The sequence below is a fragment of the Heterodontus francisci genome, chromosome 10 (assembly GCF_036365525.1).
Source record: "Heterodontus francisci isolate sHetFra1 chromosome 10, sHetFra1.hap1, whole genome shotgun sequence".
Taxonomy (NCBI): Eukaryota; Metazoa; Chordata; class Chondrichthyes; order Heterodontiformes; family Heterodontidae; genus Heterodontus; species Heterodontus francisci.
In genome coordinates this window covers 33521288-33542288 of record NC_090380.1, presented here as the reverse complement: position 1 = coordinate 33542288, position 21001 = coordinate 33521288, and the positions used below count along the sequence as shown (strand labels likewise).

The window sequence follows — 21001 nt, the reverse complement described above, 5'->3', positions numbered from 1 at the left end:
TCACAATATTTTGACTTCATTTGAGTTAGGTACAGTGAACCCCAGATAATTATTTTCAAAATGTGCAAAGAAAGTAGGGCCAGAGAACGTCAGTAGAAGTTAGTGAGAAGTAAATTCAGAACTGATAATGGGGGAAGAGGGGAAATACGTTTCTCCTCGGAGCAAGAAATGTTTAGAATGACTTTCCAAGTAGTTTAATAAAGGTGGAAACACTGAAGTTATTCCAAATGTAATGAGATTCCCTGATTTGGCAGATAATCTGATAGAGGGCTGAAGACTTGAATGTACTGATTGGCCTTTCCCTATCCGTGACTTTTCTTGCATTATGTAATTTATCAGACAGCAAAACTGCTGAAGGTGTGAAAAGTGTGGTGTCACTGATCCTTATTCTAGCTATGCAACGTATAAATTTGTATAAAAGCAAAATACTGCGGATGCTGGAAATCTGAAATAAAAACAAGAAATACTGGAACCGCTCAGCAGGTCTGGTAGCATCCGTGGAAAGAGAAGCAGAGTTAACCCTTCTGGTCACTGACCCGAAACGTTAACTCTGCTTCTCTTTCCACAGATGCTGCCAGACCTGCTGAGTGGTTCCAGCATTTCTTGTATAAATTTGTATGCTGCGTGCCTCCAGATAGATCACATCAAGAACTCAGTGAGAATTGCTGCCTAGCTGAAGTCCCCAATTAACACCCTCCACCTGCATATAATCAAACCATTGACACACAATTAACAGATTCCGTCCTTTCTTTTTACAATACAACTTGGATTAATACGCTCAAACAACATTTCAAAATAGATTCCATATTATGCGCAAAGTATTAACATGCTCGAAGAACATTGAAATAAATGAAAATAAATTCCATATCAAAGTATTACATTGCTCCTTCTCTAGCACCTCTAACAATCTCTTGGCACTCCCATCTCTCTTTGTGAAACAATCAGATAGCTGATGACTTGTATCTACCCATTTATGTTTGGAGATTTCCTTTCTCTCCAGCATTTGTTTCAATCCAGCGAGGTCAATATGTAGTCTTTTCTCACTCACTTTTTGTAGAGTATACATTGTCCTACAAAGAACGATTATCCACATAACATTCAATGGGCATCCTGTCTTCAGGATGTCCCTTGCTCAGAATTTCACCCAAAATATTTGACAATTAGAACCCCATGTCCGCTGCCTCCACAAGACCCAGTATTTCCACAGCTAACATGCCTTTAACAACCTGTTTTATTTTCTTAGCCTCCCAAGCTAAAGGACAACATTTCCCATTTTCACCCATCAGAAATATTATATTCTAATATTATTAAGCCAGCTGCATTCGAATACCCATCAGCAAGATTAGCATGTGAAGCATCACTAAAAATTAAGAGCTTTATGTTCTTTGGGTTACCTAAGGATAGGAACATCATTACACATTTCTCCGGTTTTAGTTTTTTAAATATTTTATTCGCCCTTAAAACATTCTCAACGTTTGGATGTTTCATCATCGTGCTTAACTCCAGCACTTCAAAACTAACATCAGGCCTAGTCTGAGAGCCCAACCAGTTCAATTGACCCACCAGGCTTCGTAATTGCTCAATCTGTGCTTTAGATCGATCTTCATCTTTCTGTGATGACCTAACACGATTAACCGGGATGAGAGTAACACTCTCTAAATAGGATTGTTGATTCAAACTTATTCCAGACTTAGTTTGCTTAATATCTAAACCAATATATTTAAAGGCTCCACAAGTCTGATGCTCAATCTTAAATTCTGCCCCAATCTTAATGACATATTTCTCAAAGTCTGCAGTACCAACCCATAAGAAATCATCAATATGCATCATGAAGATGCCTGAAAGATCCCTTTTTGATACCAATAGAACATCGCAGGATCTGCTTTTCGTTGAATACAACCAATTTTCAATGAAACAGATCTCACCAAGAAATACCACAGCCTGGAAGCATCATTAATGCCATAGACGCATTTGTTCAGTTTCCATAATTTTCCTATTGTATCTGCTGCCTCTTTAGGTGGTTTCAGATAAACTTCTCTCTGAAGTGTCACCTTGCAGAAATGCAGCTTTTATGTCATTGGATCTACATTTCCATGAATATGAGGCCAGAAGAGTCTTCCATGAATATGAGGCCAGAAGAGTCAAAAAGATTTTCAAGATTACCTTTCCAGCTGTGGATATCACCCAGTCGCTCTTCAGAACCCCTCGCAATTAGCCTTGCTTTCGCCTTGTAAGTTCCATCGGGAAGGACTTTTCCAGTACAAATCCATCTATGTGACAAGGCTAGCTGCCACCTATCTGGTAATTGAGAATAAACTCGAAACTCACGAATTCCTTATTAGAATTAGAACATTACAGCGCAGTACAGGCCCTTTGGCCCTCGGTGTTGCGCCGACCTGTGAAACCATCTGACCTACACTATTCCATTTTCATCCATATGTGTATCCAATGACCACTTAAATGCCCTTAAAGTTGGCGAGTCTACTACTGTTGCAGGCAGGGCGTTCCACGCTCCTACTACTCTCTGAGTAAAGAAACTACCTCTAACATCTGTCCTATATCTATCACCCCTCAACTTAAAGCTATGTCCCCTCATGTTTGCCATCACCATCCGAGGAAAAAGACTCTCACTATCCACCCTATCTAACCCTCTGATTATCTTATATGTCTCTATTAAGTCACCTCTCCTCCTCCTTCTCTCCAACGAAAACAACCTCAAGTCCCTCAGCCTTTCCTCGTAAGACCTTCCCTCCATACCAGGCAACATCCTAGTAAATCTCCTCTGCACCCTTTCCAAAGCTTCCACATCCTTCCTATAATGCGGTGACCAGAACTGCACGCAATACTCCAGGTGCGGTCTCACCAGAGTTTTGTACAGCTGCAGCATGACCTCGTGGCTCCGAAACTCGATCCCCCTACTAATAAAAGCTAACCCACCATATGCCTTCTTAACAGCCCTATTAACCTCGGTAGCAACTTTCAGGGATTTATGTACCTGGACACCAAGATCTCTCTGTTCATCTACACTACCAAGAATCTTCCCATTAGCTCAGTACTCTGCATTCCTGTTACTCTTTCCAAAGTGAATCACCTCACACTTTTGCACATAAAACTCCATTTGCCATCTCTCAGCCCAGCTCTGCAGCCTATCTATGTCCCTCTGTACCCTACAACATCCTTCGGCACTATCCACAACTCCACCGACCTTAGTGTCATCCGCAAATTTACTAACCCACCCTTCTACACCCTCTTCCAGGTCATTTATAAAAATGACAAACAGCAGCGGCCCCAAAACAGATCCTTGCGGTACACCACTAGTAACTAAACTTCAGGATGAACATTTGCCATCAACCACCACCCTCTGTCTTCTTTCAGCTAGCCAATTTCTGATCCAAAGCTCTAAATCACCTTCAACCCCATACTTCCGTATTTTCTGCAATAGCCTACCGTGGGGAACCTTATCAAACGCCTTACTGAAATCCATATACACCACATCCACTGCTTTACCCTCATCCACCTGTTTGGTCACCTTCTCGAAAAACTCAATAAGGTTTGTGAGGCACGACCTACCCTTCACAAAACCGTGCTGACTATTGCTAATGAACTTATTCTTTTCTAGATGATTATAAATCCTGTCTCTTATAACCTTTTCCAACATTTTACCCACAACCGAAGTAAGGCTCACAGGTCTATAATTACCAGGGCTGTCTCTACTCCCCTTCTTGAACAAGGGGACAACATTTGCTATCCTCCAGTCTTCCGGCACTATTCCTGTCGACAATGACGACATAAAGATCAAGGACAAAGGCTCTGCAATCTCCTCCCTGGCTTCCCAGAGAATCCTAAGATAAATCCCATCTGGCCCAGGGGACTTATCTATTTTCACACTTTCCAAAATTGCTAACACCTCCTCCTTGTGAACCTTAATCCCATCTAGCCTAGTAGTCTGAATCTCAGTAATCTCCTCGACAACATTTTCTTTCTCTACTGTAAATACTGACGAAAAATATTCATTTAACACTTCCCCTATCTCCTCTGATTCCACACACAACATCCCACTGCTATCCTTGATTGGCCCTAATCTAACTCTAGTCATTCTTTTATTCCTGATATACCTATAGAAAGCCTTAGGGTTTTCCCTGATCCTATCCGCCAATGACTTCTCGTGTCCTCTCCTTGCTCTTCTTAGCTCTCCCTTTGGATCCTTCCTGGCTAGCTTGTAACTCTCAAGCGCCCTAACTGAGCCTTCACGTCTCATCCTAACATAAGCCTTCTTCTTCCTCTTGACAAGCGCTTCAACTTCTTTAGTAAACCACGGCTCCCTCGCTCGACAACTTCCTCCCTGCCTGACAGGTACATACTTATCAAGGACATGCAGTAGCTGCTCCTTGAATAAGCTCCACATTTCGATTGTGCCCATCCCCTGCAGTTTCCTTCCCCATCCTACGCATCCTAAATCTTGCCTAATCGCATCATAATTTCCTTTCCCCCAGCTATAATTCTTGCCCTGCGGTATATACCTGTCCCTGCCCATCGCTAAGGTAAACCTAACCGAATTGTGATCACTATCACCAAAGTGCTCACCTACATCTAAATCGAACACCTGGCCGGGTTCATTACCCAGTACCAAATCCAATGTGACATCGCCCCTGGTTGGCCTGACTACATACTGTGTCAGAAAACCCTCCTGCACACACTGGACAAAAACTGACCCATCTAAAGTACTCGAACTATAGTATTTCCAGTCGATATTTGGAAAGTTAAAGTCCCCCATAACAACTACCCTGTTACTCTCGCTCCTGTCGAGAATCATCTTCGCTATCCTTTCCTCTACATCTCTCGAACTATTCGGAGGTCTATAGAAGACTCCCAACAGGGTGACCTCTCCTCTCCTGTTTCTAACCTCGGCCCATACTACCTCAGTAGACGAGTCATCAAACGTCCTTTCTGCCGCTGTAATACTCTCCTTGATTAACAATGCCACACCCCCTCCTCTTTTACCATCTTCTCTGTTCTTACTGAAACATCTAAATCCCGGAACCTGCAACATCCATTCCTGCTCCTGCTCTACCCATGTCTCCGAAATGGCCACAACATCGAGATCCCAGGTACCAACCCATGCTGCAAGCTCACCCACCTTATTCCGGATGCTCCTGGCGTTGAAGTAGACACACTTTAAACCAAGTTCTTGCTTGCCAGTGCCCTCTTGCGTCCTTGTAACCTACTCTCAACATCCTGTACACTGGAACTACAATTTAGGTTCCCATTCCCTTGCTGAATTAGTTTAAACCCCCCCGAAGAGCACTAGCAAATCTCCACCCCCCCGCCAGGATATTGGTACCCCTCTGGTTCAGGTGAAGACCATCCTGTTTGTAGAGGTCCCACCTACTCCAGAAAGAGCCCCAATTATCCAGGAAACCGAAGACCTCCCTCCTACACCATCCCTGCAGCCACGTGTTCAACTCCTCTCTCTCCCTATTCTTCGCTTCGCTATCACGTGGCACGGGCAACAACCCAGAGATAACAACTCTGTTTGTTCTCGCTCTAAGCTTCCACCCTAGCTCCCTGAATTTCTGCCTTAAATCCCCATCTCTCTTCCTACCTATGTCGTTGGTGCCTATGTGGACCACGGCTTGGGGCTGCTCCCCCTCCCCCTTAAGGATCCCAAAAACACGATCCGAGACATCACGAACCCTGGCACCTGGGAGGCAACACACCAACCGTTTGCTTCTCTTATTAGTTTCTCCTCAAGTTTATTGGCAGCCACTAAAACTTCACGATCATGAGGACTTCTGCTTCTAGTTCTGTTCCGAGGCTGCCCTCTAGCCTTTGTTTCATTGTGGAATCTGTTCATACTACGGCTTCTATTAGCACTATGATGACTTTTGGAACACTGCTAGAAGATCCCCTCGCACTTTATTGTAGGCTCTTTCTCCAGTACGTGATCACTTCCTTATAAAGAGTCACTTCCAGACTCACTATCGAAACGTGCACTGCGCTTTCTTACCCTTCACTCTTTTATCCAATTCTGCCAGTCCATGGCTCTGGCTTCTTGGCAATTATCTTGAGCATTTAACCAAAATTTAAATTTGCCTGTAGATTTTATAGAGTCATAGAGTTATACAGCACAGAAACAGGCCCTTCGGCCCATCGTGTCTGTGCCGGCCATCAAACACCTATCTATTCTAATCCCATTTTCCAGCTCTTGGCCCATAGCCTTGAATGCTATGGTGTTTCAAGTGCTCATCTAAATACTTCTTAAATGTTGTGAGAGCTCCTGCCTCTACCACCCCTTCAGGTAGTGTGTTCCAGATTCCAACCACCCTCTGGGTGAAAATATTTTTCCTCAAATCCCCTCTAAACTTCTTGCCTCTATCTTAAATCTCTGCCCCCGGTTATTGACCCCTCCGCTAAGGGAAAAAGTTTCTTCCTATCTATCCTATCAATGCCGCTCATAATTTTGTCAGGTCCACCCCACCCCCCCCTTACCAGTCAGCTTTCTCTGCTCTAAGGAAAACAACCTGAGCTATCCAGTCTCTCTCCATAGCTGAAATGCTCCAGCCCAGGCAACATCCTGGTGAATCTCCTCTGCACCTTCTCCAGTGCAATCGCATCCTTCCTATAGTGTGGTGCCCAGAACTGTACACAGTACTTTAGCTGTGGCCTAACAAGGGTTTTGTACAGCTCCATCATAACCTCCCTGCTCTTATATTCTATGCCTCGGCTAATAAAGGCAAGTATCCCATATGCCTTCCGAACCACCTTATCTACCTGTGCTGCTGCCTTCAGTGATCTGTGGACAAGGACACCAAGGTACCTCTAACCCTCTGTACTTCCTAGAGTCCTACCATCCATTGTATATTCCCTTGCCCTGTTAGTCCTCCCAAAATGCATCACCTCAAACTTCAGGTTTAAATTCCATTTGCCACTGCTCTGCCCATCTTCCCAGCCCATCTATATCATCCTGTAATCGAAGGTTTTCCTCCTCACTATTTACGACACCACCAATTATCGTGTCATCTGCGAACTTGCTGATCATACCTCCTATATTCACGTCTAAATCATTAATGTACGCTACAAACAGCAAGGGTCACAGCACTGATCCCTGCGGTACACCACTGGTCACAGGCTTCCACTCGTAAATTGAAAATTTGTGTCAGAGCCCCTGCTATCTCCTCCCTTGCCTCACATGACAGCCTGGGATACATCTCATCTGGGCCTGGGGATTTATCTACTTTTAAGCCCGCTAAAACAGCTAATACTGCCTCCCTTTCAATGCTAATTTGTTCAAGTATATCACAATCCCCCACCTGATTAATCTACACCTGCATCGTCCTTCTCCATAGTGAACACAGATGAAAAGTAATCATTTAAAACTTCACCTATGTCCTCCGGCTCCACGCACGGCTTGCCACTTTGGTCCCTCATGGGTCCTACTCTTTCCCTGGTTATCCTCTTGCTCTTAATATATTTATAAAATGCCTTGGGATTTTCCTTTATCTTGCCCACCAGTGTTTTTTCATGTCCCCTCTTCGCTCCCCAAATTATTCTTTTTTAAGTTCGCCCCTACACTTTCTATACTCCTCTAGGGCCTCTGCTCTTTTCAGCACTCTGAATCTGCCATAAGCCTCCTTTTTTTTCCTTATCAAATCCTCTATATCCCTTGACATGCAGGGTTCCCTGGACTTGTTGGACCTCCCCTTCACCTTTACGGGAACATGTTGGCCCTGAACTCTCCCTCTTTCCTTTTGAATGACTCCCACTGGTATGATGTAGACTTTCCTACAAGTAGTTGGTCCCAGTCCACTTTGGCCAGACCTTGTTTTATCATATTGAAATTGGCCTTCCCCCAATTCAGCACCTTTATTTCCGGTCCATCTTTGTCCTTTTCCATAAGTACCTTCAATCTTAGAGTTATGGTCACTATCCCTGAAATGCTCCTCCACTGACTCTTCTACCACTTGTCCGGCTTCATTCCCTAGGATTAGGTCCATGTTGCCCCTTCTCTTGTAGAACTTTCTACGTACTGGCTCAAAAAGCACTCCTGTATGCACTTTGAGAATTCTGCCCCTTTCAGCCTTTTGCACGAAGACTCAGTACCTTGCTTTTCGGCAGCGAGGCCTGGGCAACGTATGTCAGCCAAGAGCGACTTCTGAACTCATTCTATCTTCGCTACCTCCGGAGAATCCTTGGCATCAGGTGACAGGACCGTATCTCCAACGCAGAAGTCCTCGAGGCGGCCAACATCCCCAGCATATACACCTTACTGAGCCTGCGGTGCTTGAGATGGCTTGGCCATGTGAGCCGTATGGAAGATGGCAGGATCCTCAAGGACGCATTGTACTGCGAGCTCGTCACTGGTACCAGACCCACCGGCCGTCCATGTCTCCACTTTAAAAACGTCTGCAAATGCGACATGAAGTCCTGTGACATTGACCAGAAGTCGTGGGAGTCAGTTGCCAGTGATTACCAGAGCTGGTGGACAGCCATAAAGGCGGGGCTAAAGTGTGGCGAACCGAAGAGACTTAGCAGTTGGCAGGAAAAAAGACAGAAGTGCAAGGAGAGAGCCAACTGTGTAACAGCCTCGACAACCAATTTTATCTGCAGTGCCTGTGGAAGAGTCTGTCACTCTAGAATTGGCCTTTATAGCCACTCCAGGCATCTGCTCCACAAACCACTGACCACCTCTAGGCACTTACCCATTGTCTCTTGAGACAAGGAGGCCAAAGACTAAGACTATCCCAGTTGATATTGGAAAAGTTGAAATCCCCTACTATCATTACCCTATTCTTTTTACACACCTCTGAGATTTGCCTACATATTTATTTAGAGATACAGCACTGAAACAGGCCCTTCGGCCCACCGAGTCTGTGCCGACCAACAACAACCCATTTATACTAACCCTGCAGTAATCCCATATTCCCTATCACCTACCTACACTCGGGGCAATTTACCTATCACCTGCAAGTCTTTGGATGTGGGAGGAAACCGGAGCACCCGGAGAAAACCCACGCAGACACAGGGAGAACTTGCAAACTCCGCACAGGCAGTACCCAGAATCGAACCCGGGTCCCTGGAGCTGTGAGGCTGCGGTGCTAACCACTGTGCCGCCCCTATCTCTCCCTGACTGTTTGGAGACCTGTAGTACACTCCCAGCCAAGTGATTGCCCCCTTTTTGTTCTTAAGTTCTACCCATATGGCCTCATTTGAGGAAACTTCTAAGATATCATCCCTCCTTACTGCAGTAAATGACTCCTTGACCAACAGTGCAATGCTACCTCCTCTTTTATCTCCTCCCCTGTCACGACTGAAGATTCTATACCCTGGAATATTGAGCTGCCAGTCCTGCTCCTCCCTCAACCATGTCTCTATGAAAGCAATAATATCATATTCCCATATGATAATCAATGCCCTCAATTCATCTGCGTTACTAGTAAGACTCCTTGCGTTAAAATAGATGCAATCCAGCCTTGCATTATTCACTTGTGCCTTAACAGTGCCTTCCAGACTGACTCAGTTTCTCTTTTATACTTGACTGTGCATCAACCCCTACTGTACCTCCACTCTGTATCCCATTCCCCTGCCAAATTAGTTTAAACCCACTCCAACAGCACTAGCGAACCTCCCGGCAAGGATGTTGGTCCCGTTCCGGTTCAGGTGCAAACCGTCCGACTTGTACAGGTTCCACCTTCACCAGAAACAGACCCAGTGATCCAGGAAACTAAAGCCCTCCCTCCTGCACCATCTCTTCAGCCACGCATTCATCTGCTCTATCCTCCTATTCCTATACTCACTAGCACGTGGCACAGGGAGTAATCCAGAGATTACAACCTTTGAGGTCCTGCTTTTTAATCTGCTGCCTAGCCCCTTAAATTCTTGTTGCAGGACCTCATCCCTCTTTCTACCTATGTCGTTGGTACCAATGGGTACCACGACCTCTGACTGTTTACCCTCCCCCTTTAGAATGTCCTGCAGTCGCTCCGTGACATCCTTGACCCTAGCACCAGGGAGGCAACATACAATCCTGGAGTCACGTTTGTGGCCAAAGAAACGCCTATCTGTACACCTTACAATAGAATCCCCTATCACTATAGCTCTCCCACTCTTTTTCCTACCCTCCTGTGCAGCTGAGCCACCCGTGGTGCCACAGACTTGGCTCTTGCTGCATTCCCCTGAGAAGCTATTTCGCCCAACAGTATCCAAAGCAGAAAATCTGTTAGAGAGGGAGATGGACCCAGGGGACTCCTGCACTATCTGTCTAGTTCTTCTACTCTGCCTGGCGGTCACCCAATCCCTTTCTGCCTGAGTAGTCTTTACCTGCGGTGTGACCAACTCCCTGTGGATTTGCTATCCACGATGATCTCAGCCTGGTGGATGCTCCACAGTGTTTCCAGTTGCCACTCCAGATCTGAAACGCGGATTTCGAGTAGCTGCAGTTGGAGATACTTCCTGCACATGTGTTCATCCTGGACACTGGAAGTGTCCCTGACTTCCCACATTGCACAGGAAGAGCACTTCATGCTGCCGAGCTGCCCTGTCATAACTTACCCTTAATTTACCCCCTTAAATTACCCCAAAATTAGATTATTTACACTCAGGACCTTGATTCCCTAAAAAAAAAAACACTACCTACTATATTAAAAAAAAATGTAGACCTCTATCCTTACTTTTAATTACTTACCCAGCTATTTAGAGTTATTCCCCAACATCAGTCACTCACCAACCAATCACCTTGCAGCTTTCCTGTGATGTCACTGTTGACTTTTTTTTTCTTTTTTCAAAACTCCGGCGCGTCTGGAATCCGCTCCGCTCCCGGAAGATAAGTGTCTAGGCTGCAATCCTCGGGCTATATTTATCCACTCCTCTCTCGGCGTTCTCCCCACAGGTCTGCTCCTCTCCGCTCCCCTCCCAGAAGGTAAGTCCTGCACATCCCACAATTGTTGAATTCCTCCATTGATTAGACCCTTCTGGAATATATGTTACCCAAGTACCTACTCGGGGCAATTGGCCTTTGGATGCGATAGCTCTTTCCTGAGCATCATGATCGGTTACATTACTCCACAACTCTTGATCTACCTGTGCCTCAGGACCTTCATCACAAAACACATAAGTATTTGAGGTACAAGGTGCCTCTGTTCCTTGTGTCAGCTGCTCATATTCTGAGATTTCGTAATCGCGAGGATTAAACCTTAACCGTTTGATTTCCATGCTTGATAATTACTGTTTTACCATCATAACCAATTATCTTACCAGGGCCCTTCCATTCCCTATGGCCCTCTGTTTTATAATACACCAAAGCTCCTGAACTAAATTCCGCCTCAGATGGCCTCATACGATGCCTTCGAGCTCTGCGAATTTTGTCAGAGACTTCTGCCTTGAAGGAAGCCCGTCTCCCTGCATGTAAAGCATTCAAATGTGTAGAAAAAAATGGAACTAACTGTAGTGCCTTCCAGAGCAGGAGGACTATCGCACAGTACAGAAGGCAATTTGGGAGTCTGCCCATAGGGACGATATCCTCCAAGCATCTGAAATGAATTCTTCGCATGAACCGCCCATGCCAGGGCAGTTGACAACTTGCAGTTTGGCTGGTCAGCTAAGATTTTATGTAACATTTCATCAACCACTGTGTGATTCCTTTCACAAAGCCCATTGCTGAAAGGACTTTCAAATACAGTATTCATAACCATAATGTTCATGTTTTCACATATATCCCTGAACTAGTCATTGGCAAATTCCCCTCCATTATCAGTTAGAAACCTTGCTGGTGCCCCAAGCCAGTCCCTATCCATTTCTGCATAATTTTGTCTATAATCACCCTTTTGTCCTCACTATTTATTATTGTAGAGAGACTAAAGCTAGTTGCTAGGCCTAAAAGAAATATAGCTTGAAAATATTCTTATCTTTGTTCCATACCTTTAAATCTATGACAATTACCTCATTAAAGTCACGTGCCAATGGAAGGCTGACAATAGGACGTCATGGTGTCCTCCGATGCTTTTTACAAATTTCACACTTTTCACTAATCCCCTCTAATATCCTCACATATGCTTCTTCAATCACACCTGCATCTTTTAGTAGGGTTTTTAATCTCTGACAAGAAGGGTGAGCAAATTATCTGTGTAACTTTACGACAATTTGCCTTTATTTCTCTAATTCTTAACACCTAATGCCATCAAGACTTCTTTAACACTGAATAGAAATATCTGGATGATGAGGAAGAGATTAACAGTGGCTGACCTTCCGCTTCCCCAGCATCACAGATGACAGACTTCAGCCAATTCAATTCACTCCACGTGATATCAAGAAACGACTGAAGGCACTGGATACACAAAGGCTCTGGGCCCTGACAATGTTCTGGCATTTGTACTGAAGACTTGTGCTCCAGAACTTGCTGTGCCCCTAGCCAGGCTGTTCCAGTACAGCTACAACACTGGCATCTACCCTGCAATGTGGAAAATAGCCCAGGTATGTCCTGTACACAAAAAGCAGGCCAATTACCGCCCCATCAGCCTATTCTCAATCATCTATAAAGTGATGGAAGGTGTCACCAACAGTGCCAACAAGCGGCACTTGCTTAGCATTAACCTGCTCAGTGACGCTCAGTTTGGGTTCCACCAGGGCCACTCTGCTCCTGATCTCATTACAGCCTTGGTTCAAACATGGATGAAACAGCTGAACTCGAGAGGTGAGGTGAGAGTGATTGCCCTCAACATCAAGGCAGCATTTGACCGAGAATGGCATCAAGGAACCCTAGCAAAACTGAGGTCAATGGGAATCGGGGAAAACCCCCGCTGGCTGGAGTCATACCTAGCGCAAAGGAAGATGGTTGTGGTTGTTGGAGGTGAATCATCTGAGCTCCAAGACATCACTGCAGGAGTTCCTCAGGGTAGTGTCCTCGGTCCAAGCATCTTCAGCTGCTTCATCAATGATCTTCCTTCAATCATAAGGTCAGAAGTGGGGATGTTCGCTGATGATCGCACAATGTTCAGCACCATTTGCAACTCCTCAAATACTGAAGCAGTCCGTGTAGAAATGCAGCAAGACTTGGACAATATCCAGGCTTGGGCTGATAAGTGGCAAGTAACATTCGCGCCACACAAGTGTCAGGCAATGACCATCTCCAACAAGAGAGAATCTAACCATCTCCCCTTGACATTCAATGGCATTACCGTCGCTGAATCCCTCACTATCAACATCCTAGGGGCTACCATTGACCAGAAACTGAACTGGAGTTGCCAGATAAATACAGTGGCTACAAGAGCAATTCAGAGGCTAGGAATCCTGAGGCGAGTAACTCACCTCCTGACTCCCCAAAGCCTGTCCACCATCTACAAGGCACAAGTCAGGAGTGTGATGGAATACTCTCCACTTGCCTGGATGGGTGCAGCTCCAACACACTCGGGAAGCTCGACATCATCCAGGACAAAGCAGCCTGCTTGATTGGCACCCTACCCACAAACATTCACTCCCTCCACCACCGAAGCACAGTGGCAGCAGTGTGTACCATCTACAAGATGCACTGCAGCAATGCACCAAGGCTCCTTAGACAGCACCTTCCAAACCCGCGACCTCTACCAACTCGAAGGACAAGGGCAGCAAGTACATGGGAACACCACCACCTGCAAGTTCCCGTCCAAGTCACACACCATCCTGACTTGGAACTATATCGCCGTTCCTTCACTGTCACTGGGTCAAAATCCTGGAACTCCCTTCCTAACAGCACTGTGGGTGTACCTACCCCACATGGACTGCAGCGGTTCAAGAAGGCAGCTCACTGCCACTTTCTCAAGGGCAATTAGGGATGGGCAATAAATGCTGGCCTGGCCAGTGATGCCCACATCCCATGAATGAATTTTTAAAAAGTACTACATCACAAGCCACCTTACCCAGTATTCCATCAAGAAAGTCTATTTTTCCTATTTGAAATGTCTTGAAGTATTGTTACAGTGGATAGGAATGAAATAGATTATTAATAGATATATCTTTGTCAGATAGTCAGAGTGACAATTAGCAGAGGTTACCCACTGATGAAATCTATTGGCTGAAGTGTTGTGGCATGCTGCTGCTGGACTGAAATACTACTTTGTTCCTTTGAAGCAGGAGCCTGTGTTTGCACCTACTTTGCCCTTCACCTCTCCTCCTCCTTCACCCTCCTACCAAAAGAGTCGAGCAGTAAGTGGGGATGGAAGACCAAGAGTTGGTTTTGATCAAAGTCACACAGGTAGGTTAAAGCTATGAGTGTATGTTTGCATATGAGTTGGCAAGGTATTTCACAATTTTGAATGACAAAAGGAGCAGACTTTTTTCTGCCAAACTCTTGACAGAAAAATAAGTGTACCCAGCATAATGCCACAAAGTCAGGAGAAGAATTAATGCTTGAGGAAAGTTGTTTATGTCACTCGTTCTATTGATTTGTTACAGTTGGTGGCAAGTTACTGTCATTGCTGATCAAATTTATCTGTGTCTACATCCCAATTCCAATGGTTTTAATTGATGTGGGAAGAATGGGAAGAAAATTTTCAACTGAATGTGATTGATTCCAGCAGCCATTCATTTGAATCCATCTCTCTGAATGTTACTTGAAATGTGAATTATGGTACAGGATTTATGACTAAAATTCAGTATTGGGTGATTGAGCACTTGAGGGGAAATGAGTGTGTATCAATGGTGTCATAAAGTTGATGAATGCAGAGTAGATGATGTTTGGGAAATGTTCCTCAGGAAACTGAACTTCAATAACTTCTGTGTGTACGAAGATTTCCTGGGCCTGCTAACTTTGTTTCTCAGTCAGAGGAGGATCATCTGAAGGTGAGAAGCTGTAAAAGATGCAGGAGATCAGAGAGAAATGTAGAATACAATTCTTTCTGCACAAGAAAGACACAACTACAAATCAGTGCTGTAGTTAATTAAGGAATTCTTATCAAATTATTATCAGGATCGCCATATCTGTTGCTTTTTCAAATTTGCTTCCAGCTACTTATAATGTATAAAATGTGGCTGCTTTTCTGGGTTTGTGTACCAGGAGTTGTTCAGTATTCAAGTCAGTCTTGTTCACATTTTGAATGTGCAGAACCTGCACGATTTAATTGTAAAACAAATCTCTTCATAAAAATCCTTCTACACTATTCATTTTAGCTACAGGATAGATTTAAAACATCATTTTACCCAATAGTGGTGCAATAAAATAACCTATAATTTACAAAATATTACAATAATCTTTCAGTAGTATAGATTACAATGATCTAGTATTCAACACTAAGCAATCATCTGGATTTAACCCACATTATATAAATTAATTGCAAAATGTGGTGATGTACAGTTTTATTTCTAGCCTTTAGTCATTCCTGTTTAACTAATTTGCGAGGTGATTTTTATCAGATAGGGACTTGAATTTACATTGGAATTCAGTGCTTAGTGGGATTTGTGACTGATCTGAGAGAAGGGTCCAGTGTGTCAGTAAAAGTGAATTCTGTTGAACAAATCATGCAATTATACTAATGAATGTGAAATGGAGTAAGATCCAAACGGGTATAAAAGCCTATGAAAATATGAGGTGTCATGTCATAGTCGGAAGTATTGCACATGTGGCAATAGGGAAATGGGATTAGAGTAGGTAGCTCCAGTTGAAGAGCTACCACCACCATAGGTGCGATGGGCTAAATGGCTGGCCTCTGTGTTGCAAACTCGATGACGTACTGCAAAGGAGAGAATGATATCCATACAGCAAGCATTCAGTGTAGTCTGCAATAATTGGATAACATTATCAGTTAAAATGCAGTGGACAATATGTAATGGAAAGAAAGACATTTCTGGGATTCGCTGCCAGGTACTTCCCTTTTAGCTTCAACTGTTCCTTCTCGACTCCGCCAACCATACGGTTCTATCGTGGCTTCCTCTGCAAAGTGTCAGCATTCTAAGTTCTTGTTGCTCACCAACTGTGCTCCTGCATGAAGTCCATTTTCCATCTTCGATTTCTTTTACTCTCCCCCTAGCAGGTTTCACCAGTCATGGTGACAGCACTGGCCAGCTTGCTTTGTGTAGAGTGGAGGAGTGGTGTGTCTGAGCAGAAGGTTGGCACCTCCTGGTCAGAATTGCTTCTAAAATGATACATACATTGATTGTGAGAATGTCCTTTTTCTTGTGGCTTCCGAGTGAATGTTGGCTTTACATCTACACCAAATCTTGGAAAATTCCAAAAATTAGTAGACCAATGGTAACAAATATTTTGGCAACAAGAAGTTGAGAAAACAGCTGGAATATTGATTTCTCTTTTGCCCCCTACTTCCCACTTCCTGGCACATAACTAAATTAATTTTACTAACATTATGAACGACATGCACATATGCTCGTTGATTCGCTGCTGAGAGAAATAAATGTAGGATGCAGAGATGTTACACTTTCTTGAGGAATACATTGATGTCCAGTTGGATGTGCTTTTAAAGGTTAAAACTTGCTGAATTTATAACTGCCATTGCATTCTCTGTTAAAATTTATAGCACTATTTTAACATAAAAACAGATTTCAATTTTATATGATTTAATTGGCTTATGAGACAACTGTTATTTTCTAAATCTCTATTTACGTTGGCTGTAAAAGCTTTTTACTTTAAATAATCTTTCTTGCTTCAGGGTTGGAGCAATGAACTACAGATTGCTGAATACACTGGAACTGAGGCTGTGCCATATACTCCTACTGCATTAATAGGCTGCTGTATCAGTAGCTTTACATTTTAAAAAGTGTTTACTGGATTTATGGTGACTGTTCCTGTGTGAATTACAGAATAGGAAATGCTGAGCATTGTGTTATCGGGCTGTAACATGCGAGAGGTTTGGGCAACATTATGAACCTTGAGGGTGAAGGCCAAGCAAGCGGTTCATATACCCTGCGAGTCTAACAATCTGCTCCAGTTCGGTGCTTATTCTAGTTCTTCTTTACTTTTTCTAATGGGTGATATTTCCCTCTACCTCCAAGCCCGATGCTTTCCTATTGGAGTTAGTTTAATGAGCCATCACTAGTGATGATGGTCATGATGATGATCGTAAACAGAGCATGCAATGTGGTTTTGTGTCTTGCAACTCTTGTGAACAGCTGCGTCCACTTATGAGGATGTCATAACTGAGTCATAACATTGACATCACAGTTAAGCTGATAAAATACTAGAATTGGTTGTTACCTTACAGGCAAAAAAAGCATAGCCTTCACAAGTGACTGAGCATGTTTTTGTAAAATACCAGGAGGTCAATTAGCCTATGGGTAAAATCTCAAATTGTCTTCTGTTCTGTGCGATAGTCGTCCTGCTCTAGAAGAATGGGTTCAATTAGTTCAATTTTTTCTGCACATTTGAATGCTTTCATCAAGGCTAAGGTCTTGGACAAAATCTTATAAAATCTTAGTAACTTCCTCCAAGTCATTGATATAGATTGCAAATAGTTGAGGCCCTAGCACTGATCCCTGTGGCATTCCACTAGTTACAGCTTACCAACCTGAAAGGACCCATTTATCCCTACTCTCTGTTTCCTGTTAGCCAACCAATCCTTTATCCATCCTAATATGTCACCCCATACACCATGAGCTCTTATTTTGCTTAGTAACCTTTGATGTGGTACCTTGTCAGATGCCTTCTGGAAATCCAAGTACATCACATCCACAGGTTCCCCTTTTTTCAGTATCCTTTCCCTGGCGATGGTAATTGTTTTAAGTTCCTCCCTCCCTTTGACCTCCTGATTCACAATTATGTCTGAGATATTAGTTGTATCTTCTACAGTGAAGAAAGATGCTAAATATCTGTTCAATTCATCTGTCAGCTCCTTATTTTCCATTATTAACTCCCCAGACACATTCTCTAGAGGACCAACGCTCACTTTACTTATTCTTTTCCTTTTTAAATACATGTAGAAACTCTTACTCTCTTTATATTTCAAGCTAGTTTTCTCTCTCACTTCAGTTTCTCCCTCCTTATTAACCGTTTACTCATTCTTTGCTGTTCTTCATATTCTGCCAAATCTTCTGACCTGCCTCTCATCTTTGCGGAATTATATGCTTTATCTTTTAATTTGATACTAGCTTTAACTTCCTTAGAGAACCACGGATGGAGCGTCTTTCTTTCTCACTGGAATGTATCGTTTGAGTATTCTGAAATATCTCCATAAATCTCTGCCACTGCATCTCTACTGACTATCCTTTAACCTAATTTACTTGAGTAAAATTTACTTTATCCAGCTCTGCCTCCATGCCCTCATAATTGCCCTTATTTAAGTTTAAAACACTAGTCATAGATTCACCCTTCTCTCCCTCAATCTGAATGTGACATTTGATCATATTATGATCATTGCTACCGAGGGGCACCTTCATGACAAGGTCATTAATTAATCCTGTCTCATTGCACAGTACAAGATCCAGTATGGCCTGCTCTCTGCCTGGCTCTGGAACGTGCTGCTGCAAGAAACTGTCCCGAAAGGTCCAGCAAGGCCATATGGGTAGAACTTGGAACCAAGAAAGGGGTGATCACTTTGATGGGATTATACTATAGGCCCCCCAGTAGTCAGAGGGAAGTGGAGGAGCATATATGTAGGGAAATCACAGATAGGCGTAGGAATTATAGGGTTGTAATAGTAGGTGATTTTAACTTCCCTAATATTGACTGGGACTGCCTTAGTGCTGAGGGATCAGATGGGGTAGAATTTGTTAAGTGTGTCCAGGATAGTTTTCTGAAGCAGTATGTGGATGGCCCTACTAGAGAAGGGGCTACACTCAACCTTCTCTTAGGAAACGAGGATGGGCAGGTGGTTAATGTGTCAGTGGGGGAGCACTTTGGGACCAGTGACCATAACTCTATTAGCCTCAAGATAGTTATGGAAAAGGATAGGACTGGTCCTCAGGTTGAAGTCCTAAATTGGGGGAAGGCTAATTTCGATGGCATCAGACAGGAACTCTCAAAAGTTGAATGGGAGAGGCTGTTTATAGGTAAAGGGACGTCTGGCAAGTGGGAGGTTTTTAAAAGTGAGATAGGAAGAGTTCAGGGCCAGCATGTTCCTGTTAGATGGAAGGGCAAGGCTGGCAAGTTTAGGGAACCTTGGTTGACGAGGGATATTGAGGGTCTAGTCAGGACAAAGAAGGAGGCATATGTCAGGTATAGGCAGCTGGGATCAAGCGAGTCCCTTGAGGAGTATAGGGGATGTAGGAGTACACTTAAGAAGGTAATTAGGAGGGCGAAAAGGGGCCATGAGATTTCCCTGGCAGATAAGATAAAGGAGAATCTTAAAAGATTCTAAAGTATATTAAGAGTAAAAGGGTAGCTAGGGAGGGAGTAGGCCCCCTTAAGGATCAGTGTGGTAATCTATGTGTGGAGCCACGGGAAATGGGTGAGGTCTTAAATGAATACTTCTCGTTTGTATTTACCATGGAGAAGGTCATGGAAGCTAGTGAGTTCAAGGGAGGGAACAGCGATATCCTGGAGCATATCAACATTACAAAGGAGGAGGTGTTGGAGGTTTTAAAGCACATTAAGGTGGATAAATCCCCAGGGCCTGACCAGGTGTATCCTAGGATGCTATGGGAAGCAAGGGAGGAGATTGCTGGGGCCCTGGCAGAGATTTTTGTATCATCGTTAGCCACGGGTGAGGTACTGGAAGACTGGAGGATAGCTAATGTTGTGCCTTTATTTAAGAAGGACAGAAGGGATAAGCCAGGGAACTACAGGCAAGTGAGCCTTACATCAGTGGTGGGAAAGTTATTGGAAGGGATTCTGAGAGACAGGATTTATATGCATCTGGAAAGGCAAGGTCTGATTAGGGATAGTCAGCATGGCTTTGTGCGTGGGAAATCATGTTTCACAAATTTACTTGAGTTTTTCGAGGAGGTGACCAAGAGGATTGACGAGGGCAGGGCAATGGACGTTGTCTACATGGACTTTAGCAAGGCCTGTGACAAGGTCCCGCATGGTAGGCTGGTCCAGAAGGTTCGAACACATGGGATCCAGGGTGAGCTAGCAAATTGGATACAAAATTGGCTTGGTGATAGGAGGCAGAGGGTGGTAGTGGAGGGTTGTTTTTCAGATTGGAGGCCGGTGACCAGTGGTGTGCCGCAGGGATCGGTGCTGGGCCATCTGTTGTTTGTCTAATACATTAATGACTTGGATGTGAATGTAGGGGGCATGATTAGTAAGTTTGCAGATGATACCAAAATTGGTGGTATAGTGGACAGTGAAGAAGGTTGTCTCTCAGGTTACAACAGGATATAGATCAACTGGGAAAGTGGGCAAGGGATTGGCAAATGGAATTTAACGCAGACAAGTGCAAAGTGATGCATTTTGGGAAGTTAAACCAGGGCAGGACATATACAGTGAATGACAGGGCCCTGGGGAGTGTTGTTGAGCAGAGAGACCTTGGGGTGCAAGTACATAGTTCCCTGAAAGTGGCAACACAGGTAGACAGGGTGGTGAAGAAGGCGTGTATGGCATGCTTGCCTTCATCGGCCGAGGCATTGAGTACAAGAGTTGGGACGTCTTGTTACAGTCATACATAACGTTGGTTAGGCCGCATTTGGAGTACTGTGTGCAGTTCTGGTCGCCGCACTACAGGAAAGATGTGATTAAGCTAGAGAGGGTGCAGAAAAGATTCACAAGGATGTTGCCTGGTTTGGAGGGCTTGAGTTATAAAGAGAGATTGGATTTTCTGGGTCTGTTTTCCCTGGAGTGAAGGAGGCTGAGAGGGGACATGATAGAGGTATATAAAATTATGAGCGGCATAGATAGGGTAGATAACCAGAGTCTGTTTCCCATGGGAGGGGTGACTAAAACTAGAGGACATAGATTTAAGGTGGGAGGGAAAAGGTTTAAAGGGGATCAAAGGGGTAAATTTTTCACACAAAGAATAGTGGGTATCTGGAATGAGCTGCCTGAGGAGGTGGTGGAGGCAGGAACAGTAGCAACATTTAAGAGGCATCTGGACGGGTACTAGAATGAGCAAGGCATAGAGGGATATAGAATTAATGCAGGCAGGTG

At 44.1% G+C, this 21001-nt stretch overlaps 1 protein-coding gene across 4 annotated transcripts in view; it reads left to right on the top strand.

Annotated features, from left to right (window-relative positions):
- Positions 1–21001, top strand: part of reps2 (RALBP1 associated Eps domain containing 2) — a 292361-nt gene that overhangs the window by 124294 nt on the left and 147066 nt on the right. For all 4 annotated transcript variants that reach the window (XM_068040420.1, XM_068040419.1, XM_068040421.1 and 1 more), the window contains one exon: positions 14098–14221. In XM_068040420.1, coding sequence (XP_067896521.1) covers positions 14098–14221 — 124 coding nt within the window. The remainder of the gene's footprint in view (positions 1–14097; positions 14222–21001) is intronic.